This window comes from Rousettus aegyptiacus, unplaced genomic scaffold (genome assembly GCF_014176215.1).
Source record: "Rousettus aegyptiacus isolate mRouAeg1 unplaced genomic scaffold, mRouAeg1.p scaffold_m13_p_2, whole genome shotgun sequence".
Taxonomy (NCBI): domain Eukaryota; kingdom Metazoa; phylum Chordata; class Mammalia; order Chiroptera; family Pteropodidae; genus Rousettus; species Rousettus aegyptiacus.
In genome coordinates, this window is record NW_023416295.1 from 174,101,773 (window position 1) to 174,127,329 (window position 25,557).

General features: G+C 62.8%; 1 protein-coding gene across 4 annotated transcripts; it reads left to right on the top strand.

Annotated features, from left to right (window-relative positions):
• Nucleotides 1-307: 307 nt before the first annotated feature.
• On the top strand, nt 308-22,179 carry PARVG (parvin gamma). Of its 4 annotated transcripts, none has more exons than XM_016135741.2 (13): nt 308-532; nt 2,227-2,321; nt 4,850-4,914; nt 6,251-6,353; nt 7,305-7,445; nt 8,408-8,523; nt 9,727-9,782; nt 11,225-11,247; nt 13,314-13,372; nt 13,558-13,626; nt 15,591-15,692; nt 21,443-21,515; nt 21,854-22,179. In XM_016135741.2, exons 2-13 carry the CDS (start codon nt 2,243-2,245, stop codon nt 21,961-21,963), a joined length of 996 nt encoding a protein of 331 aa, XP_015991227.2. In that variant the 5' UTR covers nt 308-532; nt 2,227-2,242; the 3' UTR covers nt 21,964-22,179. The 4 variants fall into 4 exon arrangements, with proteins under 4 accessions (XP_015991227.2, XP_015991229.2, XP_015991231.2 ...); XM_016135743.2 differs by lacking the exon at nt 308-532 and adding an exon at nt 2,467-2,523 and having other exon boundaries at nt 2,222-2,321; XM_016135740.2 differs by lacking the exons at nt 308-532; nt 2,227-2,321; nt 4,850-4,914 and adding exons at nt 5,079-5,176; nt 5,932-6,108.
• Nucleotides 22,180-25,557: the final 3,378 nt, after the last annotated feature.

The window sequence follows — 25,557 nt, forward strand, 5'->3', positions numbered from 1 at the left end:
CCTGCAGGCGGAAGTGACAGTTCACTGATGGTGGGGACGTGGGGCCTCGGGGACGCTGGCCCCCAGCTTCTGGCCTCAGTGGCTGGGTGGCCGGAGCTGTCACTTGCCGACAGGAAGGCTGGGGAGGAACTGGCTTGGTTTGGGTGGCCGGGAGGGGAGAGGGAGAGAAAGAAGAAATATTAAGTCTGAGCTGCCTGCGGGGCACCCGGGGGCTGGGAGGTGTAGCTGGGCCTTGGGGCTGGGGGTGGAGGCGGGGGGGGGGGGGGGGGGAGCAGAGCTCTGCGGGGGGTCTGTCCAATCTCGAAGCCTCAGGCCTACAGCCCAGCGGGAGGAAGCCGCGTGCAGGCAGCCGCAACCCACGGGCTCTGCAAAAGCCACGGCCGGAGGAAGTGAGCTTGGCGCCTGCCTCCCGACAGCCCCCGCGGCCCCGCGGCCCCTGCCGACCCGGGAACCCGGAACCTGCTTCCGCTGGGCACCGGGACCACCCTCGGAGCCCTGTGGCTTCACTGCCGTGTGTGCAGGAAGCAGCCAGGTGAGTCCCTCCAGCATCTCTGCCTCTGGGGCTTCCTGTCGGTCCCGCAGGCTTGAGGTCCTGGCTCACACAGGGCGGGCTCCGACGGGGTGGTGGAGGCTGAGCCCAGAGAGCGCAGTCCCCGCTGGGGGGGGGGGGCCGGGCGAAGCGGACCCCTGAGCCCCGTGCCTCTCGCTCCTCGCCATGCCCGGGGCGGCCGTTCCTCCCTCCCCAGAGCCCCCTACCTGTTGGGCAGCCAGGGGACAGATTCCTAACCTGTCGTGTCGTCTCCTCTGAGCTTAATCGATGCAAGGGGAGAAAGGCCACCCCCAGTCCAGGGCAGGGAAGGGACCGCCCGGGCCGCCGATGGCTGAGGCAGGTCCCCGCTCTGCGTCCACTGGGCTGCCTTGGGCCAGCATGGTGTCCAGCCTGTCCTCGTAAAGAAGCATCGGGACCAGAGAGGGGAGGGGGTTTGCCCAAAGTCGCACAGCCTGAGTGAGGAAGAGCCGGCCTGGAGCCTGGGCCTCCTAGCACCCCGGGCCGGGCTGCTTCCCCGCCTGCGTCCGCGAACCGAATCCCAGGGTCCAGGAGGAGGCTTGGGGATTCGGGGGACAGGTCGGTTCAGCAGCTGTGTTACCCTCAACCCCACTTCAGGGGAAAACGGCCCCAGGGTGTCCTCTGGCTGGCTGCTAGTGGGACGGGCTGACCCCATCTCACCACAGCTGTGGGCCCTGCTGCTCTGGCCAGCCTCCTGGGGCCTGCAGCTGACCACCAGCTTATGCTGCATGACACACTGCCCCAGATGTCTGCTGGGGAGTGGGTGGGGAGGCTGGGGAAGGCCAGGGCCAGAGGGGGGCGGGGCGGGCACAGCTGCCAGCCGAGCAGCAGAGGAAGTGGGCTAGGGGAACAGGAAGGAGGCCGGGCTGGGCCTGAATCCCCGGTCCCAGGCTCGGGGTGAGCCTCGCTCCTTCCCACAATGAGGACATATGCTCTCTGTAGATGCTGGCCCCTCCCAAGCCGGCATCGGCCGTGAGACCCCCAAACCACCCCAAGAGAGAACCCTATTGCGGAGAGCCTCATTCAGAATTGGGGGCCAGGCCACCCTCTGAGAGTCAAACCCGTGCGGAGTGGGGGCCAAGTCCCAGGGACAGCGATGTGCCAGCTCTGGGCAGCTCGGTCAAAGGCCGGCGGTGCTGCTCTGAGCTCACCTGGCTCAGGCTCCGAGGCCCGGAGGGGTCGGGCTTGGGGCTCTTCCCCTCCCCCCGCAGGAGCTCAGGCCCTGTAAATAAGACCTACCCATGGGCTCCCCCAAACCAGCCCCCCTGAGATTTCCTTCTTGAGCTCAGGGTTCCCTGGACCCCAGGAGCTCCGAGGAGGGGCTGTCCCCCCTCCTTCGTTAACCGTGGGGGTGGGGAGGGGGAGGGGCGGGAGGCTTGCTGCGTGCTGGAGGACCGCGCTGAGCTGGCCGCCCCGTGCCTGGCTGAGCAGGCCCCCTTGCCCTGCACCCTCACCCGCATGCCTGCCCCCACCGGGCGTCCCGCGGGGACCGGCTGCAGGCCGCCCTCTCTTCAGGGCCCCCAGCCGCTTGCCTGGGCAGGACAGTGACGTGTCCACGCAGAGCCGGCTCCCGCCCTCCCTCGTGCCTCCTGACACAGAGCGGGGTTGAGGCTGTGCAGACAGTGACGCACCCCCCACCCCCGTCCCCCGTCCCCCAGGGCTGGCGACGCAGAGATGGAGCCGGAGTCTCTCTACAACCTGCTGCAGCTCCCCAAGGAGACGAGCCTGCCCGCGCTGGAGGAGCTGCCGCAAGGTGCTGGGCCACGCGGGGCCGGGGGCCGGGCGGAGGGGCGGCGCCACACCTCACGGCCGGCCGGGCACCGCGTTGCTGTCCGAGGTGTCGGCTGACGCCCTGTCTGTGCAGCCCCTGCCTACGCCTTCTGTCTTACACTCGACAGCCCCTCCTCGCTTCTGGAACCTTCCGCAGTTATCCCCATGCCCCTCGTAACCCCCAGGTTCGTAGTGGCACTGCGCTAAGCCCTTCTTACAGGTGGCACATCATTTATTGCTCTGAGGCTAGGTGTTATATTACCTCCTGCTTGTAGACGAGGAAACTGAGGCACGGAGAGGAACATAGCAGGATAACAGGTAGATCTGTGGGTACGTGGTCGAGCGGGGATTCTGAGCCCAAGGAGGGTGGCTCCAGGGGGCGGACTCCATGCCCGCCGTGCGGTCCTGGGCGACACCTGCGTGGCTCCGACACTGGGCTGGGTGTCAGATCTGCTCGCGCCGCAGGCAAGAGAGGGGAGAAACCAGTCAGCCGGCGTGGGAGCCACGTTCGGCAAGGCTCTGTTCTCTGAGCGCTGGGGTTTGTGGCCTCGGCCCCCGAAATCTCCCTTCCAGGAGATGGTTCGAAAGGATGGTAGCAGGCGCCCAAAGCTGTCGCCACCCCGTTACAGAAAACAGACAACAAACCAGGACTCAACCCGAACGTCCCCCTCGGCAAGGGCGTTAAGTGAACTCACTAGAATTTATGTAACCTTTAAACATAAGGACGATGATGGAGAGAAAGCGTGAAGTAATTTAAGCGAAAGAGCAGAGGGCAACCTTTCCTAGACGCTGTGAATGCAGCCTTTTGAAACAGCCGTGCGGATTAGAGTCCCCTGGAGCGGCGAGTGGACCTGGGGAGGGGGCAGGGGACCGACCGGTGGCCGTGGTCCAGAGTCACGAGGCCGACTCCGTTAACTGTCCAGGGCTCTCTGTGTATAGCTGGTTCCCGATGGGAAAGCATCGCGAGGAAAGTTGCTGTGAGGGCTCGGGCTTAGTTATTAGAAACAATACTTAATTTTGTTTTAGCTGATTTGGAGATACTTGAAGCTCTGGCGAGCAGGGCTGGGACATGGGGTGATCGAGTGGCAAAGTCTGGCCAATACGGGGTGGGGGTTGTTTCGCCATAGCCGTCCGTTCGTTTGCCCTCACCCGCTCTGTGGGCCTTTGTCCAGGGCCCGCCAGGCGCCCGGCGTGATAGCTGTCCCTCCTTCTCGTCAGGAGATTCGGGCTGGGTGGCATTCGAAGGGTTTCAGAACGTCCAGGAAAAGTCCCAGCTGAGTCATGTGAAGACAGAGACGATGCATTTTGTGAACCTGGGCAAGGCAATCCCCACATGGCGACGTTAGTCCACTCCATTGGCACTAGATGATCTCGTAGGACCCCGTCGCCCTGACGTTTTGTGGGTTCCATGAGTCTAAAACGTGGGGAAGCTGCTGACCGGGGTCCTGGGGCTCAGAGAGCAAGCTGGCATGGCCTCAGTGGGCCGCCCACGCCAGGGAGCCAGACAAACGTGGGTGAATCCGCCTCGGCCCCTTGGAGCTCGTCTGAGCGGTGGCTTCTTATGTAAGTGGGCAGAGTTGCCGGATCAAACGGACACCCAGTTACACGCGAATTTCAGATAGACAAGAAGTAGCTTTTAAATATATTTCCCAAGTGTAAATGGTGCAGAGTCTGAGGATGAGCTGGCGTTCATGAGGGAAGTTTTGGGAAGGGCATTTGGGGTGCAGGGAAAACAGCCCGGGCAGAGGTGTGGAGGGCCAGGCTTGGCCGGGAACCACGTCACTTTGGTGTTTGGTGCTTAGGAGGTGTGGGTACGTGTGTTCATACGTGTGTCTATGATTACGTGTGTCGGCGTCTGTGTGAGTACACTTGTGTGCATTGTGTGTGCCTGCGTGTGCATGTATGTGTCGGTATATTTATGATTGCGGTGTCCGCACGCATGTGTCTGTGCATCTGTGTGTACGCGTGCAGCTGTGTGCCTGCGTGAGTGAGCACATTTGTATGCATTGTATATGCACGTGTGTGGATGGTGGATGTGTGTGTATCTGTGTGTAGCTGTGTATCTGCATGTGCAAACACATTTGTATGCATCGTGTGTGCATGTGTGTGCATGTGTGTAGGTGTGTGTCTGCATGTGCGAGCACACTCATGTGCATCTGTGTAGCTGCATGTCTGCATGGGAGCACACTTGTGTGCATGCACGTGTGTGTGAGGACATTCGCGTGCATCTGCATCTGTGTAGCTGTGTGTCTGCATGGGAGCACACTCGTGTGCATGCACGTGTGTGTGAGCACATTCGCGTGCATCTGCATCTGTGTAGCTGCGTGTCTGCATGGGAGCACACTTGTGTGCATGCATGTAAGCGTGTGTCTGCGTGTGCACATCTGTGTGTGAAGCGGCAGGACCACGCCCCCCCGTGGTCGTGGTGACGGCTCTGCAGGTGACCTGCAAGGAGCGAGCTGCCAGGCCCTGCGGGTCCCCCCAACATGTCATGTTCCCCTCTACTTCCAGGAGAAAAGAAGAAATACATGCTCCCCACCTCCCGGAAGGACCCCAGATTTGAAGAGCTGCAGAAGGTACGCGGCCTCCCCAGCCCCGACCTTTCTGGAGGCCGCATGTTGTCCTCTTGGGGGTGGTGGGCCGCCCTGCCCTCCCTGACCTCAGGCTGGTGGGTGGTGACCCCGCAGGTCCCTGGGACACCAGTCAAATGGCTACAGGAGGGGTATTTCTTGAGCACCGACTGTATGCATTATAGACACGATCCCAGCAAGCCTCACGGGACTGAGAGGGATCTGTTGTCACCTGCATCCAGGGGAAGGGACGACAATGCTCAGAGAGGTGACCCAGCCTGCGGGGGGCACACGGCTGCCCAGAGGCAGAGCTGGGGACCGACCCAGGCTGCGGGCCCCAAAGCTCGTGCTCCTGCACTCACTCGGCTGCCCACGGCGAGGGACAGCTGGCGGAGTGGGCGGGAACAGGCCTGGCGCCCCGTTCTCGGTGCTCGCTTTGGCTGCGGGACCAGCCGGGCACAGGCTCGGGGTCTTTGTCTTCTCCGCCCTGTTTCTCCCGTGTGTCCTTTCTGTTGCCTCCTCCGGGGAGGCCTCCCGACCTGCTCCACCTCCCACCCCCGGGGCTTTCTGGCCCATTTTCCAGCCCTCCCTTCCTTTCTCCCATTGCCTTGCCCCTTCCACCCACCTCTCCCGCCGCCGGGCGCTAGGACCAGAGCAGACCCAGCACGGCCCCTTCTGGGAAACCTGGCAGGTGCCGGCACGTCATCTTAGACCGAGTTCCTCCAGAAACTGGTCCCGGGATAAGGGTGCGGGGACAAGAGGTTGGGCTGGGAGGTGGCAGTCACGGGAGACAAGGAGGGGACGTGGGACAGTAAGACGGGAGGAAGGGGGTCCCCCAGGGTGAGTGATGGGGCCGGCGACAGCTGTGGGAGCTCCGGTCGGCGGGGTACCTGGGGGAGCCAGTGTGGACAGCACCTCGGAGAGTTGCTACCCAGGGGTGGAGGGGCTGAGTCTTTGTACCCCAACTTCTGGTTGGCTCGGGCTGCTCCCTTAAAGAGCTGAGGCATTATTTCTCTGCCCCAGAGGAGAAGCAGGGTGGGCTGGCCTCCAGGGGCGCCCTGGAGGGGAGCAGCCTTTGTGTTACTAAGACCGTACGCAGGACAAACAGCAGCCCAGGTCTGTGTCAGAGAGAAGGTCTTCTGGAGCCTAGAGCGGGCCCCTAACTCAGCCCGAGAGATCAGGGCGGGCTTCCCGGAGGAGGTGACTTTTGAGCTGGCCTTGTAGGATGAGTGGGAGTGGGCAGGTGGGAGGAGAGCATTCCAGGATGAGGGAGGGGGGTGCTGAGCCAGGTGAGGGGCCAGGTGGAAAGGGCCCCCAGTGAGCGGTCCCCTGGGGGCTGCAGGTGCTGATGGAGTGGATCAACGCCGAGCTCCAGGCCGAGCACATCGTGGTCCGCAGCCTGGAGGAGGACCTGTTCGACGGGCTCATCCTGCACCACCTCTTCCGTAAGCTGCGGCCCCGGCCCCTGCTCCCGCGGGCCAGGCGGGCACCTCGCCTCGTCTTCCCACGCCTGGCCGGGCTTAGTGCTCGCCTTTCCCTGCTGACCCGCGGCCCCTCCCACCTTCGCGCTGCTCCTCAAACGCTGCGGAGAGCCTGCTGCCTTTGGCTGCTGGGGACAACGGGAACCTGCGTTCCTGCCCCTGGCTGCCCCGGGCTGCCGGACGGTGAGGTGGCCCAGCAGCTAGAGGCTGGGTGCTCCTGTCCCAGTATGGAAGCCCCTCAGGGCTGCGTCTTGGCCCCGAGGCCTTCTCCCCGCCCCCACCCTTGGCCGCTGTGAGAGGGGTGAATCTAGTTTGGGTCTAATTGTCTGCCTTCTGCAAGGAGCGGTGGGGTCCTGAAGGGCAGGGGTGAGTCTGATTCCTGTGGGGCCAGCCTGGGGCCTGGCTCCCCACTGTTCACCCGCCATTCACCGGGTCCTACAAAGGGCTGCGGAAACACCCACCAGCCAGGGCGGTCGCTTCCTGAGCGCTTAACCGCGGGCAGGTGTGGTCAACGCCCAGGACAGCTCCGTGCTGTTACTATCTCCATTTTACGGATGAGGAAACTGAGGCTCTGAGAGGCCTGGCCACTTGTCTGAGGCCTCACAGTAAAGAGAGCAAGGGGTCAGGCTTTAAGTGCTGGACCACATCGCCCTGCAGAGAGGAAGTGCACACGGCTGAGCGGAAGGCCGAGGGGGTGGGCACAGGGGTCGGTCGAGGTGCAGCAGGCTGGTGGAGGGCAGCTCAGAGGGCCCGGCCTCACTCAGGCCCCACGACCTGCATGTCCTGTGCACAGAGGGGCAGCGTCCTTACCCCCTGGAGGCAGGGCACTGCCTACGGGTCCCCCTGCAAGGGCCCAAACTGGCCTCGCCCGCGCCCTCCCTCTCACCGCCCTCCCCCGCCCTCTGCCACACTCAGAGAAGCTGGCGGGGACCCGGCTGGAAGTGGAGGACATCGCCTTGACCGCGGCCAGCCAGAGGCGCAAGCTCGAGATGGTCCTGGAGGCCGCCAACCGCAGTCTGCAGGTGCAGGAGCCGCAGGTCAAGTGGAGCGTGGACAGTACGTGAGGCCTCGGCCCGGGCCGGCGTCCAGGGCAGGGCTGGCGGAGCCTGGGTCCCTCTGCTGCAGGGGCGGCGGCTCGGCCGCCTCAGGTGCGGGCACAACCTCGGCGCTCGGACCGAGGCCGAAGCCGCAGGCCGACGCCCAGTGGGCACTCAGTCGAGCAGCCCACAGCACTCCTGTCCCCCGAGGTTGTCACTACTGCAAAACCGAGAACGTGGCCTTGCGACAAATGCAGCCCTGCCAGCAACAGTGGCTGGGGGCTGAGTTCCACGTCCTCGACGAGCCCAGCCCCCCGGCAGAGGGACACCCACGGTCCCGTTTTATTAATTTGTTGAAATTATATCTGCGGTTGCCGGCTTGTCAGAAACGAGCGTGTGCAAAGCACCTCAACTTCCCGCCCCCCCGGCCCTTAACAGTTGGGGCGCACGTCCCGCCCCTCCAATCTCCGCATTCTCCCCATCTTCCACACGGGAAAACTGAGGCTGAAAGGAGATAAGGGGCTCCTCCGAGGTCAGGAGGCGACGGTGCGCGTTTTCAAACCCGCCTTTTGTGGGGCACCTGCCCCTGCCTTCTCCACTCTGCTTAAGGCCTCACGTTCAAAAACCGATGCGTTTAATGTTGACCTTGAATTAAGTCACGTTCAGCTTAAATCTAACAGTCGGTTGGTCTACTGCCCAGTGTCCGACTGTGGGGGCAGGGGGGGCGCGTGTTTGTTTCTGATTGTAAACAGCGCTCAGTCCCCCTCGGCACGGTGGGCCGTGTCCCGGGCTGGATGCGCAGATGTGGGGTGACGGGGCAAAGCGCGCCTGTTTTGCAGTCTGGACGTCAACCTCCAGGCCTCTGCTTTTCAGAGGCCGGACACGGATCTCCTGGGTCTTCGGAGGGTGGTTGTGACCTCAGGAGACCCTCCCCGTGGCCCCAGGTTTGGGCGGTCGCCTCACAGCCCTCTCTCCTCCCAGCCGTCTTCAGCAAGGACCTGCTGGCCACCTTGCATCTCCTCGTGGCCCTGGCCAAGCGCTTCCAGCCGGGCCTGGCCCTCCCGAGCAACGTCCAGGTGGAGGTGATCACCATGGAGGTGAGGGCTGGACACGGGCGATCCTCGTGCCGCGTGAGCGTCTCGGGTCCATGGTGCCGGGCCCTGGCCTGGGGGGTGCTTCACGGGGCGGGGCTGAGCCAAGAGAAGCGTCACACCCCACCAGGACGGGAGTGGGTGCTGGTCTGGAGCTGTGAGTGGGAGGTGCTAGGAACCCCGGGGGACTGGCGGGGACCCAGAGGGGCCACGAGGAAGCGGGCCGGCCGACCAGTCCCACGTACCTCAACAGATGGCATGCACCCGGGGGTGACAGGAAGGTCTCAGCTGACGGCAGCCCTATAATGTGGGCCACATGTGACCACCTGTTCACGGCCTCCCGGGAGCCTTCACACCACTGAGGCACAGCCACCGTCCTCGTCACCGCGGCACCCTGTCTCACTCATCGGCCGAGGGCTGTGACCACGGTGCCGGGGCTTCTCTGCCCCATGCGGCTCTCTAGTTCATGCGTGGCTCGCGCTGTGGCGAGTGGCCTAGGAGTCCACGACTTCTCTCTCAGACATGCCGAGTGCCACAGATAGGGCCCCTGACCTGCTCCCCGTTACACGCCAGCCTCTGGGGATCCCGTGAGCAGCGGAGCGTCCAGTTCTGGGGTTTACCTTTGACTCGATCCAACAGCATAAGCCAAGTCTGGCCAAACCCGGGTGAATTCATTCTTACTTTTTTTCACAACCATTGATTAAAATTCTCCACTGAGCAGTTTTGTGGCTTTGTTTATACATATGTAAATCAGAGGTGACTCCATTTCTTCACTCATTCATTTATCCATCCATCCGTCCGTCCGCCCATCCATCCGTCCGTCCGTCTGTCCATCCGTCCATCCATCCATCCATCCATCCATCCATCCATCCCTCCCTCCCTCCCTCCCTCCCTCCCTCCTTCCTTCCACCCACTACATTCACTCGTTATTCAGAGACACATGTTCATTGACTCCTGCGTGGAACCTGGGGATACTTGGGGAACGAGGTAGACATGGTCCCCACCCTGTGGGACTTGAGGCTCATGGGAAGAAGGACAATTAGCTGAGCCAGAGTGACGAGACTGCCCAGGAGGCCACTCAGAGGGGAGATGAGGCAGGGTAAACTGGGTCCCTCGGGGCTGCTTTGGCCACTGCAGACTTGGAGCAGCAGGCGCGGGTCCCCGAGTTTTCAGGGATTACTCACTTCCTCCCTGTTTTTTCTTCCTTAGAGCACCAGGAATGGCCTGAAGTCTGAGAAGTCCGTGGAACAGCTCACCGCGTGCAGGTGAGGGAGGGAGCTTGGCGGGTGCCCGGCGCTGGTTTCTTGGGAATTGGAGGTGGCCTCTGCTGGCTCACACCAGCCTCTGCGCGTCCCAGCAAAACGGGCAGAGATGGGGTCAGAAGGGGCTCTGGCCCTTGGTCGTGAGGTCACGCTGTAGCCATGGGGGACCAGCAAGACCCCAACGCCATGCTCCAGCCTACGGCCTGGCACCTGAGCCCTCCTGGGGAGCCTTGCCTTGTCCACGACAGGGATGTGCTGCAGCCGAGCGTAACCCCGACATCTGGACAGCACAGCCCCGTGGGAGGCAAGGGCACCAAACGCTCACTCACTCCACCAACGTTTATCAAGCACCTACTGCGTGCAGTGAGGGAGCTCTGTCCTTGAGTGTCCAGGTCAGCCAGCTCCTGGCCTTCTGTCTGTGTGGGCGAGCGGGACACCCAGAGCAGCTCTGCCTTTCCGGAGGTCAAGGCCGCCGGGGGTCTGGCCAGGCCTCTGTGGGTCGGCCTGGGAGTGGGCTGCTTGCAGGAGAGCTGTGGCCTCTCCATTCCTGGTGCCGCTGAGGGCCTGCTCTCCGCAGAGCGGGTTTAGTTCCCGTGGCTTATGTGCCCCTCGCGAAGCCCGGCGAGGTGAGTTCCGGTCTCACGGGCTTGGCCGCCAGCTCCACAGGGCTACGGCCTGTCTGTGTGAGCTGTGTGTCCCCTTGGAAAAGTCCCTCCCCTTTCTGTCTTTGCTCCTCTGAAAAATGGAGACCATTCCTACCTGTTGGGACTGTTGCGAGGGTTACAGATAGTGTTTGTGAGGGGACCTCCCCCCGCTGGTACAGCCCCTGCCTTGAGGTTTCCCCCAACTGGGGCGTGGGGGTGGGGCTCGAACCACCTCAGGTCGATGACCAGGAATGGCCGTGTCGTGGGCGTGCTGGCCGGGGGTGGCAGAGGGCGGGAAGAGGCAGACCCTTGCTGGCCCCTCATGCCGGTGGGTCCTGTGCACAGCTTGGCCCAGTTAGCCTTCCCAAGGACACCCCGGGGCAAGCCTTGTTCCCCTCTGACTCGGCGAGGTGCTGGGCCCTCGCCGCCACCCAGCCACTGGGCCGCTCTGAACCGGCTCCGTCGAGGTGGAAGCTTCAGGGTCTAAGAACGCGTTTGGGGCCCTGCAGCGGGAAGGTGCGTTTAGAGTCCCGGACGCCTCGCTTCTTCCCCCCTTTGTGGCCCCAGGGCACAGAGCAGGCCTCGCGCCCCCAGTGTGCTCTCCCAGCCCCTCTCCCGCCCCCCACAAACACTCCCAGTACTTTGATGCCTCTCGCCACAAACCTAGGATATGTGCACCTTATCGTGCGTAACTTGCCGAAACCAAGTCTTGTCCTGTTAAGAAAGTACAGGCTCGAAGATCTTTTTAACCTCTTTTTGTTTTGTTTTTGTTTTTTCCCTCCCCTACGATCTTCCTTTCAGCACCGACACGGACCCGCCTTCGAGTGAGTACTCTCGGGACTGCGGCGCTCTGTTCCCGCCCGACGCGCGTGAACAGACTCGCAACGATGCCGGGTTCATTGCTGTGTGCCGTCCTGGTCCTTCGTGGCCTGCGTTTGCGTCCCACGCTTCCCCTGCTGCCTTTGCCCCCCTTTCCGTCTGTCCGCCACGGGGCAGAGCTGTTCCTTCTCACGATGCCGCTCGTGTGGGCCTAGAGATGTGTAGTCTCCCGGGGCGGTAATGAGGGAACCCAGCGTGGGGGCCCCGGAGCCAGCGGCCTGGGTTCAAACACCAATCCTCCGGCTCGTTAGCCGCGTGAGCCTGGGGAGGTCTCTCGGTCTGTCTGTGCCTCGTCTGTGAAACGGGGTAACACTGGCACCCGCCTCTTAGGCTCGCAGCAAGGGGCCATGTGTAAATGTGCTCAGCACATGGTGCGGGCTCAGTAGCGATGGTTCAGTACTGGCTGCTGCTTACGTGACAGAACTCTGCACAACTGACTCACTGACCTGGACCTTCCTTCTGGCATTCATGTATTCCTCAGTCAGTCCGCCTGGCCAGCTGCTTATCCATCCATCCATCCATCCATCCATCCACTCATCCATTCATCCATCCACCCACTCATCCATTCCTCCATCCATCCATCCATCCGTCCATCCATCCACCCACTCATCCATCCATCCATCCACTCATCCATCCATCCATCCACTCATCCGTCCATCCATCCATCCATCCATCCATCCATCCATCCATCCATCCATCCACTCATCCATCCATCCACCCACTCATCCATCTATCCATCCACCCATCCGTCTATCAATCTATCCATCCTAACAAGGGGCTTCTGAGAACAGGGTAGAGGGAGGCCGAATGGGAAAAACAAGGAGAGGGGCCGGGTGTGCGTGTGTGTGTGCGCGCGTGTGTGTGTGCGCGCACACGCACATAGGGCAGCATGAGGGTATGGGGGTTTGCCCAGGGAGCCGTGTTTGTTAGGGGGCACACGGTGAGGGGCCAGGGCACAGAGCAGGGCCCCCTCCAAACCATTGCTAGCACATTCATCCGGTACGGCCCCAGTCATCTGAGCACACATTCGCCTCTCAGTCCTGGCTCCTTCGGTGACATCATTTCCCTGACCACGGGCCAAGCGGTCTGGAAGGGACCGTGGGTGTTTCCACCGTGATTACTGGTTCATGGGACGTTTTAACGGGCACGATGCTGTCTGGTACTACTTCCCCCCCTTCACTGATTGAGGGGAGAAACGAGGCGCAGAGAGTTAAGTGACTTGCTCAGTCGCATGGCCGCTGAGTGGCGGAATCCAGGGGCGAAGTCTTCTTCCCAGTCGGGGTCCTCGGTGCCTGAGAAGAAGTCTCCCCAGGGGAGGCGTGTTACCCGCAGAGAGGAGGGGTGCAGCTCGTGGGGAAAAGGCGTTAGTCTGAGGGCTCGCGGTGGCTGAGGCTGGAGCGGGAGCCTGAGCCGCCAGCATGCTCCCCCTGTCCCTGGGCCCCGGGGGTGTGAGTGCTGGCCCTGGGCACGCCGCAGGGCCAGACACTGGGAGAGCACGATGCTCTCATTCTGCCAATCCACACACACCAGGGAAGGGACCAGCGGGCCGAGTGTCAGTCCAGGGCCGGCCCCCACTCAGCCACTTACGGCAGCTCCCATGGATCTGTGGGTGGAGCGGGGATCTGGCCGGGGGCCGGGCAAGTTCCCAGAGGAGAGGATGGCCCCCGCTGCAGAAGGGACAGCTGTTTGTTGAAGTCTCGCTGTGCGCCTGGCCAGCGCACCTCGTGCAGATTTGATCTTTGCAATAACCCCACCTGGTGGATAGTATCAGCCATACTTTCCAGGTGAGGCGACCAAGGCACAGAGAGGGGAGGCGATTCCCCCTGAGTCACACAGCCACTGAGGGGGGCAGTGACTTAGACCGAGGCCTGTCGTTAAATTCAGGAGACCCGAGATAAAATCACAGGTCCCTCTGGACGGGTTACTCTGAGAAACTTTTGTAGAAAAAAGTCCTCTGTTTGGCACAAAGATAGCAGCGTTGTGACGAGGTGTTTATGGGATCTGTCCGCAGAGGATGTCTTTGATGAATTATTTAAGCTGGATCCGGAGAAAGTGAACGCCGTGAAGGAGGTAAGAGATCAAAGTGCCACTCGCCACCTGCCACCCTCTTGTCCTGTGCCCTGGGGGACCCTTGCCCCGCACCTGCTGGGAGCTGGGTGCTGTGCGCAAGGCTTTCTGTCCCCCTAGGAGGGAAGGTCGCGACCCTGAGCCCTGGGTCTGGGGTCCCTTTGGGGGTCCCTGTGTTTTTTGGGCAGGCCATCGTGACCTTCGCCAACCAGAAGCTGGAGCCCCTGGGCCTGTCCGTGCAGAATCTGGACACCCAGGTAAGGACTCGGCTGTGGGGTCCCCGGGCAGGGAGCGGCCGTGGCGCGCAGCAGGGTGCTGGGAGCCCTGTGTGGCCTGGGGGTTCCTCTGCTCCAACAGGGGTGGGGGAGGTGTTGCTGGTGGGCAGCATCGCCGACCAGGGACACTGTGGGGACCCCGTGAGGTGGGGACCGTGGGGCCTTTGCAAAGGGGTTCACTGTGCCATTAGCACTTTCATTGTAAAATCACCACTTTTCAGCTCTTTGGTTCAAAATTAATGGTGGACTCCCGGACACAGGGCTCGGAGCACGTGTGCCTCCCGTGTAGCTGCATTTCGCTCACACGTGTATCCGTGGCGGCCCCGCTCAGCCCCTGCGGCCGGCCGACTTCCGCTGCGTCGTCCCGGGCAGGAGCGGACGCCTACGTGGGCAGCGTTTCACGGTGGGGCATGGCCTTCCGTGAGGACGCGGTGCATCTGGGGTGTTCCCTCAGCCCCGGGGTCGTGGGAGACGCCGAGAGGCCGGTGGCCAGCCCGGGGCTGAGCGTGGCGGTGCAGGCGTGAGGCCGCCCGGCTTCCCTCGCCCAGCGAGGCCAGGGGCGGAGCGGGGGGCGGGTCTGGAGGGACCAAATGGCTTATGGGATCTTAGCCAGAGCGGCTGACGTCTCTAATCTGACGGAGAGACGGAGCCGGACGGCAGCCGGAGAGGGTGGGGTTGACATTCTCCTGCGCCTGGTAGCTGAAACCAGCAAAGCTCCCACTGTGCGCCAGGCCCGGGGCACAGTGCTGCAGCCTTCCACGGTCCCCTCCCAGGGGAATGGATGCTCACTCTCCCGTTGTGCTAAACACAGAGAGGGTCTTTAACTCGCCCACGGTCGCACAGCGATTAAGCGGCAGACCTGGGATTCGAACCCCAGTCTGCTGAGGCCGGAGTTAGTGCGCGTCGCCACCTCGCATGGTAGCCACACGAGACGCCAATGAAGCCAGACGGACACGTGTTGGCCCTGGGCTCCGAGGACACCGCCCCCGCTCGGCTGCGTGGCCTTGGACTCGCGCGTCTCGGAGCCTCGGTCCCCGCCTCTCTTAAAATGGGCACGAGAATGACAGGCTCCCCGAACCGCGAGGAGTAAGCGAGGTGGTAGATACCTGCGGTTTAGCACATTCCGCTGCGGATGCGCAATAAATAATCAGTTCGTCTCCGTTATAGTTTGTGCGGGTTCGAACAGGATGGTCTCTTAGGTTTACCCTCTACCTGGTTCATCTTTCTCTCTCCTGCGGTAAAATAATGGCTTTTGGAGAATAACGGCACGTGCAAGGATGGCGTTTACGGCCCGCTGGGCCGCAGGGGACGTTGCAGTCCCCGGGGTTGTGGTGGCCTGACCAGGAGAAATCAGCAGGAAAGATTTCGGGCCAAACCAAGAACATCGAAAAGGACCTAAGAGGTGGACCTCCATTAGGGACTTCGAGCGGCGGCTTTTCTCCCATGTCCAGTCTCGTGTTTCGTGTCCTTGAAGAGATCGGACAGGGTTACGCCAGCGTGGGATGTGCTGGTGGCGGGGACGATGGCTTTATCTCTGGACACACGGACAGGACAGACAGAGGTGTTAATGGCGCGGCTGTCACCGGGAGCCCTGTTGCGGCGTGCTCCGACTCTTCCTGACAGAATGATTTTCCGCCGAACTCTGTTTTCTCCTGTGCTTCTGTGCCCGTGGTACAGCACGGGATTCGAAAAACGACAGGAGGCTATTTTACAGAAAGCGTAAAACAGCTCGTTTTCCTGAGCGTGTACTAGGCGCCAGGCAGCCGATCCCTGCTTCATACCTGCGGCCGCCCACGTTTACGATGCTGCAAGGTCGGGGGTGCCGTCCCTGTTCTCAAAAGCGAGCTGAGGCTCAGAAAGGCCGTGTGACCTCCGTGTGGCCACACAGCTGTGGGGGCCAGAGCAGGATCCCCCAGGCTATGAACCTTTAGTCCTTGCCTTTGCAGTTTGCAGATGGAGTCATCCTTCTCTTGCTGATTGGACAACTGGGAGGCTTCTTCCTGCACCTGAAGGAATTCTACCTCACTCCCAGCTCTCCTGCAGAAATGGTAAGTTCCCAGAGCTGGTCCTTCACGGTTTGTCTCTGAGTGGACAGATCTATGGAATCGGCACAACCAGTCTTTATTCACCTCCGGGTGAAGCGAAGGGTAGAGAGGAAGTTTGTTGGTCCATATGTGTCCCCATCCATCCATCCTTCCACTCTTACGCCTATCCATTGACTTGCCCATTCACCCATCCACCCATCCACCCAACTCATCCATCACCCCTTTGTCTGTCCATCTGTCTGTCCATCCATCTATCCACCCACCCATCCATCCACCCACCCACCCGTCCATCTATCCATCCATCCATTTGTCTATCTTTTCTTCCATCCATCCATCCATCCATCGTCCACCCACCCACCCACCCACCCTCTCACCCATTCATTCATTCATCCATCCATCATTCATTCACCTGTCCATCCCCCCATCCATCCACTCATGCTCCTGATCCCTCGTTTTCTGAGGCTCCGCGTGGCGTCAGGCCCCGTGTGGCGTCAGGCCCTGTGCCGTGTGGGCTGTAAAGACACGGCTGCTTTCGAGGCCCCTTGGCCTACATCCGCAGTGCTCCCGATGGCGTGTGGTCCTCCAGGGCCACGAAGCGGCCTGCTGGCCCATGGTGGGCGGAGCAGTGGGCGTCCTGAAGGATGAGTGGTTAGCATGATCCGAGGGAGTCAGGAAAGGCATCGCTTGAGTACGGACCCGCGGCGAAGTCGATCGGGGTTTGGTTTGCCCGAGGGGAGGGAACGGCTTCAGCAGAGTCTGTGGACAAAAGCCTGACTGTTTCCGGGCCCGTTGGGGGTTTGCTCCAGCCGCAAGGACAGGCTCGGCATGGCGGGGAGCCTGGCTTCCCGGGGTCTGTCCTCCTGTGGACCCTGGGGACAGTAGGAGGGTCTGTGGCCTGGCTGGGGTGGGGGACGGAGAGGGTAATGACGCCGCTGGAAGCAACAGGGTGAACCCCTGAAAGCGTGGCCTGGTGGCTCCCCGCTAGCAGCCTCAGCACCCGCTTCCCTCCTCCACGGCCTCCCCTGAGCCCCAGGCCCCGTCGTGTGGAGCCGCAGGGACCCAGCACGGCTCCTCCGGCCGGTCCTGCTCTGCTACCCACCGCCGGCTCATGCACGGGCCGATCCCCTTACCTGCCGGTGAGAGGATTCTCACGACCCCGACGAGGAAGCAGAGGCCCACGGGGGCAGCAGCCCGCCCTGGCGGCCGGCTCTGCGCCAGGCCAGGCGTGGCAGAGGGACGGGAGGCCTGGCTGCTGGTCCCCGCTCCACGGCCTGCACCTCGGGCTTCTCGTCTCCAATGCGGGCTCGCACCCCTGCCCTGCCCACCCCGCAGACCGCGCGCGTAGGAAGCAAGAGTTTGGAGAATCAAGGAGGCAGACGTATTGAGGGGCATGTGGTCCTTGGTTCCCCGCCCTGCCCAGGACACAGCCAGGGCCCCTGGGAGTGACCATCGGCCCCGCAGGAGGTGATGCTGGAGGTGTGGCTGGCCGGCGCACTGGGCAGCTGGCTGCCTGCCCGCCCAGGACCCCAGGTGGCCAGCTTACCTCTGTCGCAGCAGGGTCCCTGTCTGCAGCAGCAGCTTTTTCTGGAGAAGAGCCAGGGCTGGGGACCCTTCGCGTGGCCAGCCTCGGGGCCACTTCTGGGATGAGAAAAGGCTTCTGCCCCTGTGACAGGCTCACGTGTTTCTGGGGAGGGTGGGGACGCTCAGCCCTGGGGCTGGATCAGAACTCATGGCCCGCCCGGGGCTGTGAGGCTCCACAGCCTTGGCCTGGGCCCAGTTCCGGCACCCCAGCCTGGGCCCTTCGTCCAGGCCCCTCCTCAGCCCCTCCCTTCGATGCCTGCACCCCCGTCCCTGCCTTGCTCCCAGTGACAAGCCTGACCGCTCAGGCTCTCCAGCATTCCCGGCCCTGAGTGGTCCTCGCTGTGGTCCCTGCAGGCCTCACGGGCCTGGACCACCACACCCCTGCGGGGGCCCGGGCAGAGGCTGCGCCTCCGTTTTACAGGGGGGCAACCCGCGGCCACGTGAGGCTGTGGGACTTGCCAGGGCCACTTCGCTGACACCGGGGCCGCCTCCGACCCTCGGCCTGCTGTTCTCCGCCGGGCACCGTGGAGAAGCTGTCTTCAGGGGCACGGTCTCCACTTTCCCGAGAGGCAGGGACTGCTGACTCTCAGACTGGGTGGGGTGCAGAGTCCGGAGAGCCGGCACTGGGGCCGCAGCAGCGGGGTTCGCGGTTCCGGTGGATGCCCAGGACTAGCGGCCGGCATTCAGAGTCTGCGTCGGTCAGTGACGGCCCCGGAAATGCCGCTTGACGAGTCGCCTGAGCAACCGGCAGCCAAAACCCACCATCGTTTATTCCTCTGGATCTGCAGGTCGGCTGGGTTCGGCTGAGTTCGGGTGGGTTTGGCTGGGTTCGGCTGAGTTCGGCTGGGTTCGGCTGAGTTTGGCTGGGTTTGGCTGGGTTTGGCTGAGTTCGGCTGAGTTTGGCTGGGTTCGGCTGAGTTCGGCTGGGTTCGGCTGGGTTCGGCTGGGTTCGGCTGGGTTCGGCTGGGTTTGGCAGAACGCACGAGGCCTGGGCTCAGAACTGGCACGCGGTTCCTTCTTCCTCCTTCTCATGGCCAGATGGGCCCCAGGCCTCGGCGAGACGGCCCTCCCAAATGTATGGGTGCAAGAGAGGGGTGCAGGATCAGGGCCAGCGAGGTGACCCCCCACAGGCATTGTGGGTGAACTAGGCCCCCTCAAGTTGGGCCCCTGAGGTGGGAGCTGGGCCACCCCCGCTGCCATAGGAGGACCCTGAGTCCGGATTGCTACGGCGACCCGGTCGGGAGCACGGCGAGGGCCGAGCGGGCCGGTCTCGCTCCTCCCTGTTTGTTTTCTTCCTGGGGAGCCAGGGGGAGCCCCGCAAGAGGCGGAGGGTGCTGGGGCTGGGGCGCGTCCCCTTTCCAGGAGGCAGGACGCCCGGGGCGGGGGCGGGAGCAGGAAGCCGGGAGGCCCCCCTCTGCGCCTCGGGCGGCGCGAAGCTCGTGGGCGGCCGTGGTCTGTGCTGGACGCCTCGCCGCCCCCGCACGCCGGTCGGTCGTAGCCACCTTCTGACGCCCCCCGAATCCGCCGAGTCCAGAAAGATGTTTCCAGTAGGAGCCACAGTCTGTGCCGGGGGATAAAAGAGGCAGCCCCTTAGCTCAGCCCCCAGAAATGAATTTTTTATGGTGTATTCCAGCTGCAGGAATGCATAATAAAAATGCCACCGGGGTCAGTAGCCGAAGAGGGCGGGGCGACAGCCCTCTCCGGAGGCGGGGCACCCACGGACCCGGTTTCTCCGCGGAGCGGCCTCTCGGAATCGGGTTGGGCATCATCGGGCCTTCCCTGCCGTTGTTGGTGTGTTTGTGAGATCGCCTTTCACTGCTGCTGCAGGAAGGGAAGTCAGGGATGGAGGGCAGGCAGCCATCGCCGGAGCCAGGAGCCTTCCGCTCCCTCCCACGCCCAGTTATTTCTCCCCGGAGGGCGGCAGAGCGTCCTCCTGGGTCGTAACCTCCCCTCAGCGCCAAGGAATGTGGGAGTTTTACTTTCATCATCTTAGACCATGCACAGAAAAAAATATATATATAACGATATTTTGGGCAGAGCATGGGGAGATAGTTCTGGAGCCTGGGGCGGCTCCTCCTGGGTCAGACTCAGCACCGTCGAGAAGTGTCTCAAACAGCCCGGCCCTCCCCGTGTGTCCACAGCCGCGGTTCCCGAAGCTCACACCCCACAGGGCACGAGTGGGTCTCTTCGCCCCTGTGGCGTGGCCGGAGCACGGCAGCTGCTCGATTCGCGGCGGTTTTAAAATAAGCGAATGGAAGAAATGCTTCCAAAACGCGGGTCCTGCGAGGTACTCCGTGCTAACCGGATTCTGTGGTCGAATAACTTGGGGAAACGTGCGCCGTCCGGAAGGTTCACGACATGCCTGTCATACCATGCTCAAGGCCCTGAGGAGTCCTGCAAGGGACGCGGTCCCTGCTGCTCTGTCTAAGCCGACATTTCCCAGAGCCTTTAGGTCGCAGGCGCTTCCCCCCCCCCCCCCCCGTCTGCCCTGGATCGCGCCTCGGGAGGTGCTGGCTTACAGAGGTGCTGGCTTACAGAGCGAGCCCGTTGTCATCGTCGGGCGGGGCCGCCAGGCGGGAGGGCGCGGCGCCCGGCAGCCCATCTCCGCGGCTCCTGGTCCTCACGTTTACTTTCCGTGTGTCCTGTGAAGCGCGTCCATGATGAGAATGTGAAAAACAGCCTCGACGGCAACCTTGCTTGTCCAGGACATTCCGGTCTGGGGGAGGGGAAGGTGTGGGGACACAGTGGCAGCCAGGAGTGGGGGACCTCGAGGTGGCTCACTCTGAGACTCCCTCCATCCCCGGAGGCGTCCCCCACCTGGGGGCGTTGGCACCCCGTGACGGCCTTCGCTGGCCCCCACTCGCTCCCGCATCCTCAGCCTGCCCCCAGCTCAGCTGCTCCGTCCTGACGCTCTAACGACCCTCCCCAGGGGAGAAGGACCCCCCCAGGGCTCTTGAACCAGGACTGCGGCCCACACCCCCTCTCCCACAGGGAGAGTTCTTTACGCCTTCCCGCCAGGGCGGGCCGCGCAGTCACGTCCCGCCTTCGAAGCTTGCTTCCTGGCTTCGTTCCTTGCCCATCATTGCCTTTGACCCACATGGCGGCCTGGAAGGTGGGCTATCCCCGTGGCTCGGATGAGGAAACTGAGGCCCAGCCGGGACACGTGACTCATCTGACTTGTGACTTGCAACCCGGTGGGGGCTGGTGCACAGACGTCCAACCCAGGTCTCAGGAATCCTCCTACCCAGACCACGAGGAGGTGACCGGAGGTGGCCTGGCCAGGGCCGGCCTCCACGCGTGGGTCTTGCTCATGCGCTGCTCCGCCAGGCGGGCCTCCAGGACCCTGATGGGGTTGCCATGGGAACCGCCTGGCCTGCTGGAAGCCGGCGGGGAGACTGGTTTGGTCGGCACGGCCAGCCACGGTGTGGGACGCCTAGCCCCTACCGTGGATTTTCGGGTGGCTGAGACCGCCAGCGGAAGGACCTGCTCGAGGCCGCAGTGAGCAGGGGCTCGGCCACCTTCGGAGCTCGCTTGGCCTCCTCACCCTACACCCTCTCTTCCTGCCGCGGAAGGGCGGGGGCTCTTTGGTTGTATCTGAGGCCAAGGGAAACACCAGATGTGGAAAGGGGGTGACCCCCCACAGAGGGCCGGCAGGGCTCCCCCCTAGAGGTCACACAGTGGCCGGCCCAGGGGCGGGGGTCCTGAGCAGGGGCAGCAGCTCCGGCCTCCAGCCTGCTTTGCACGGGCATGACAGCGAGACCGACCGGGCTCCAGCTCTTTCCGTCTCATGTGTTCGGAGAAGCCTCTCGGGCACTCGGAGCCTCGGTTTCCTCGTTTGTGCTTTGCCCACGGAACTCAGCTGGTTGTGAGGGGGTCTGTCTGTCACCCGCAGGGTGGGGGGCTGCAACAGGAGAGGTCGGGATGGACCCACGCCCCCATTCCTGGCTAAGTCCCCTCCCCCGGCAGGACTCGCCCCGGGTGTCACCTGCACCGGGAAGGCTCTGCGGGCCCCCAGGCAGGGTGCCCGCCTCAATGACAGCCCTCCCCACTAGAGGCGGCCTCTCGAAGCGTGGCGGACACATGGATGGTGGGCGGGCCTAGCGCGTGGGGACCGGGGCCTGGGCGGGGGCTGCCTCCTTCCGCCCACATCTGACGGGCTCTTGTCCTGGTAGCTGCACAACGTGACTCTGGCCCTGGGGCTGCTGAGGGACGAAGGCCTGCTCGACCACCCCGTCAGCCCCGAAGGTGAGCGCAGCCCTGTCCCCTGGCAGCCAGCCCGGGCGTGGGCCGCGGAGTGTGCCGGCGTGAGGTCACAGGGTGCTCTTGCTTGGTGTGAGTGGGGAATGAGTGTCGGCTGAGGCTTCCTATGGGGGGCGCTGTGCCCACAGTTTCCACCCGCCTGTGGTGGAGGGGTCCTGGGGAGGGGTCCTCGTGGGGGCAGGTCCGGAGGGTGGGCTGTCCCGGGGCGGGGCGGGGGGGGGGTGCCTGACGCTAGCTCAGGAAACCCCTCCTCGGCCCCGGCAAACTGGGGCAGCTGGTCACTGCCTCCCCTACCCGGGCCTGCCGGGCTTCTCCGTCCTCAGACATCGTGAACAAAGATGCCAAGAGCACACTGCGGGTCCTCTACAGCCTGTTCTGCAAGCACAAGCTGCAAGGAGACACGGACAGGACACCCCGCGCCGCCCCGGAGTAATGGCCGTGGCCCCGGACAGCCGCCCGGTGGGAGGCCACCCCCGCCACCTCCTGCTTCCATCTGTCTCAGTATCTCTGAACCCACTGGGCGTGGATCCATTTTGAGCCGACCTCTGGCCTTGCTCGGTTTATTTTAACAGATATATTTCTGGGAGGGATTTGGGGAGCTGGCTGGAGTTCTGGGAAGGGCCCTTAAATATGCACAAGTGTGAGCTGACCCCTAAAGCAGCCTTGTTCCCTACGGCGCCGGGCGTGGGAGCTGCTCGGCCTCTCAGCTCTGTGACCTTCTCTCAGGCTCAAGGGTCTGATTTGGGGGCGGGAGGGACCCCCAGGTGTCAGGCTGATGGCCAGAGGCCCCAGCCTGCCCACACGCAGCTGCTGCCGCCCGCCTGTCTCTCCCTCGGGGTGAGGGCCCCAGATCACTGTCCAGGGGCAGGAGTCCTAGATGGCTACAAAACCATGCTCCCAAGACACTTGGGGGGGGGGGTGGCGTTTGCTCAGCTACTCGCCAGAGAAACCGAGGTCCAGGCCACACCCATGGTAAAGCCGTTAGCTTAGCTTTGCCCGAGTCACGAAGAAGAAACCTTTGTGGTGGATTAGCGGCCGCAGAGAGGTGTCCGACGCTCTGGGCCCTCCCGGCGTCCCGGGTCCGTGGCCTTCTCGCCGACCATGTTCCCTCCCACCTCGCACCAACCTCTCCGGGTCCCTGCCCGAGATGCCCCCTTCCCCCCACTCCGGGAACTTGTCACTCAACGGAGCGGGGACATCCTTGGCCAGAGAATGGAGGAGGGGTGGGCCCTGGGACAGGCTGGACACCTGTGGGGCTTGGTGCCTGGGGGTGGGTGGAGGGAGTGGTTCCCACAAAGGAGACTGGGAAGGGGGGCGCGGGGAGCCCCCGCTCCGCTCGGCTTGCCGTCCCTCGCCCTCACACTCCCTCTGCCTCTCCTCCGCCCTGGGAAATCTGACTCCACTGGAAGCTGCAGCAGGAGTAGGAAGCCGGGTATTTATAGTGGGCCGAACGGGCCGGCGTCCAGGGCCGAGCAGGCGCCGGCAGGCGCGGGCTGGGTGTGCAAACAGCCTCGGGGTGCCGGGTGCTTCCCAAGATAATCCAGGGGGCAGCTGTCTCGGATTCTGAAACTAGGTCTGGCCGCCCGGGCTGCGGGGAGCCCCGGGCCCCACACCGGGCCCGCTCGGGGAACAGATGGCACTAGGAATATTTTTTTTCTTTTTACCAAAAGCAAAAAGCTGCTAAGCGAACAGCTTGTCTAGAGAAAAGAGTGTTCTCCTCCCCTCCCTTTTGGCAACGGCTCAGAGCAGCCACCTCCCCTCCCCCCCAGTCCCTGCTCCCGGGGCCTCCTTCCTTGGTAAGACCTGGGCTGCTGAGGCGCCGGGCATCATAATCCTTACCTCGGAGCTCATGGGGGCCTCACCCACTAGTGGGTTTGACCCGGGGAGCAGCCAGGGCCCCTTTGCCACGGGGGCCTGGGCTGAGCTGGGGCAGCCGCCTCTGGGAGGGCTGGCTGGTTGGAAAGTGGACAGTGGGGACGTCCCAGAAATGGTTTTTCCAGGAAGAGCTGGACAAGTGACCTGGGTGGCCCAATAATTGCGCGAATCCGTTCCTTCATCCGCAGCGTTTCAAACCGATGGGTGTGCTTCTGGCCTGCAAAGGTGAGGCCTCTACGCACAGGCGGCTTTTACATCTGCACAGACCCTCGTGCCCCAGCCATTCCTCTCCGACCTTCCCTGACCACCCGGGCTCGGAGGTGAGGCCGCAGCGGCGGCTCAGACGGCGGCTCTGTCCCGGAGGGGTTCGCGGCCTGCGGCGGAGGACGCAGGGGGTGCAGAGCTTGAGTCAGACTCGGGAGTGTGAGCCCTGGGTGCGTCCTCCATGTGCTCTGTGACGCAGGGTGGATCACTTACCGGCCCGAGCCTCAGTTTCCTTCTCTGTCAAATGGAAGCATTAAGGAATCCACTTGTAGAATTATTACAAAAGTTAAAGAGAATCCACCTACAGAGCCTGAAACACTGCTGGGCACATCATGTTCAATAATGTCAGATGACAACATCATCATGACCATCACCATCACCATCACCATCACCACCATCACCATCGTCATCACCACCACCATCACCATCATCATCATCATCACCATCACCATCTTCATCACCACCATCACCATCACCACCATCACCATCACCACCATCACCATCGTCATCACCATTATCACCATCACCACCACCACCACCACCATCACCATCACCATCATCACCATCACCACCATCACCATCATCACCACCACCACCACCACCATCATCATCACCATCATCACCATCACCATCATCACCATCACCATCACCATCACCATCATCACCATCACCATCATCATCACCATCACCACCATCACCACCATCACCACCACCATCACCATCATCACCATCATCACCATTACCATTATCATCATCACTATCACTTACCGACAAAAACAGAATGGAAAGCCCCTTCCTATATGGGTCCCGGTGCGAATGCTGGGACGTGAGGTCAGGGCCCTGGCACAAAGTCGTACCTCAGGGACAGGCACTGAAGAGCTGGCTCATCAGGTGAACCTTACCTGGATTTTGCCCCCAGGCTCTGCCTGTGGAACCTGCAACGCTACCTAGTACATCGGGCAGTGAGCGATCAGCTCCCCCAGGGTGAGGCAGATCCAGACCTGCTGCCTCCACTTGTGCCCAGCACCTAGCCACCCTGACACCCGGGACGCCAGTGTTAGAGCTGAGCTCCACTCTGGAGTCACTAACCTGGCTTCTGGCCGGTCCCCTGGGCTCCGGGGCCAGGCCACTGGGTGCCCCAGCTCAGCACAAAACACAGAGGCAAATGGTGGACCTCTGGTGCCAAGATCTGGCTCCAGGATCGCTCCCCTGGTCCCTGTCATCCATAGCCAGAGGCGACAATGTGACATCCTGGTAAGTCCTGGGCTACAGTCCCACTTAGCAGCCGTGTGGTTGTGGGCAAGTCACTGCCCTTCTCTGAGTGCGAGTTTCTTCACCTATAAAATGACCACCTTCCCGTTTAGTTTAATCCCCAGGGCGGGAGTCATAGGATTAATGAAGATAACGAAGGCCAGGCCGGGTTTTAAAGAGTGCTGTCAGCTGAACAGTGGCCGTGGCTAACACCCACTAGACCCTCCCCTTTCTTCAGCTGCTGCGGCCCAGAGGCCACTCAGTTCATCAAACTCACCTCCTCCCCGGGCTGGGCCCGCAGCTAGACTACATTTCCCAGCCTCCTTTGCAGTTTCACGGGGCCTGGAGACTGCGTCCCAGTCAGTGAAATGTGAATAAAGTGAGCTGCGGCACTGCCTTCACCGAGCCTGAGGGCCCCAGGGCTGGGGTGCTCTGTGACTTCTGCCCAGCGGGGCCCCCTGGCCACGCCGTCCGTCCAGGTGGCTGATGTCCCGCACGCAGCTCCCCCCTGACCCAGTTGTCGGCCTGGTCGTCACGGCTCCTGGTGGCCAGCGTGAAGGAGCCCCTGCCGCCGGTCTCCGCCCACGGCCTCCGCCCGGCCTCCGCTTCGCTGGGGTCCCCTCCTCCCTCCCTTCGC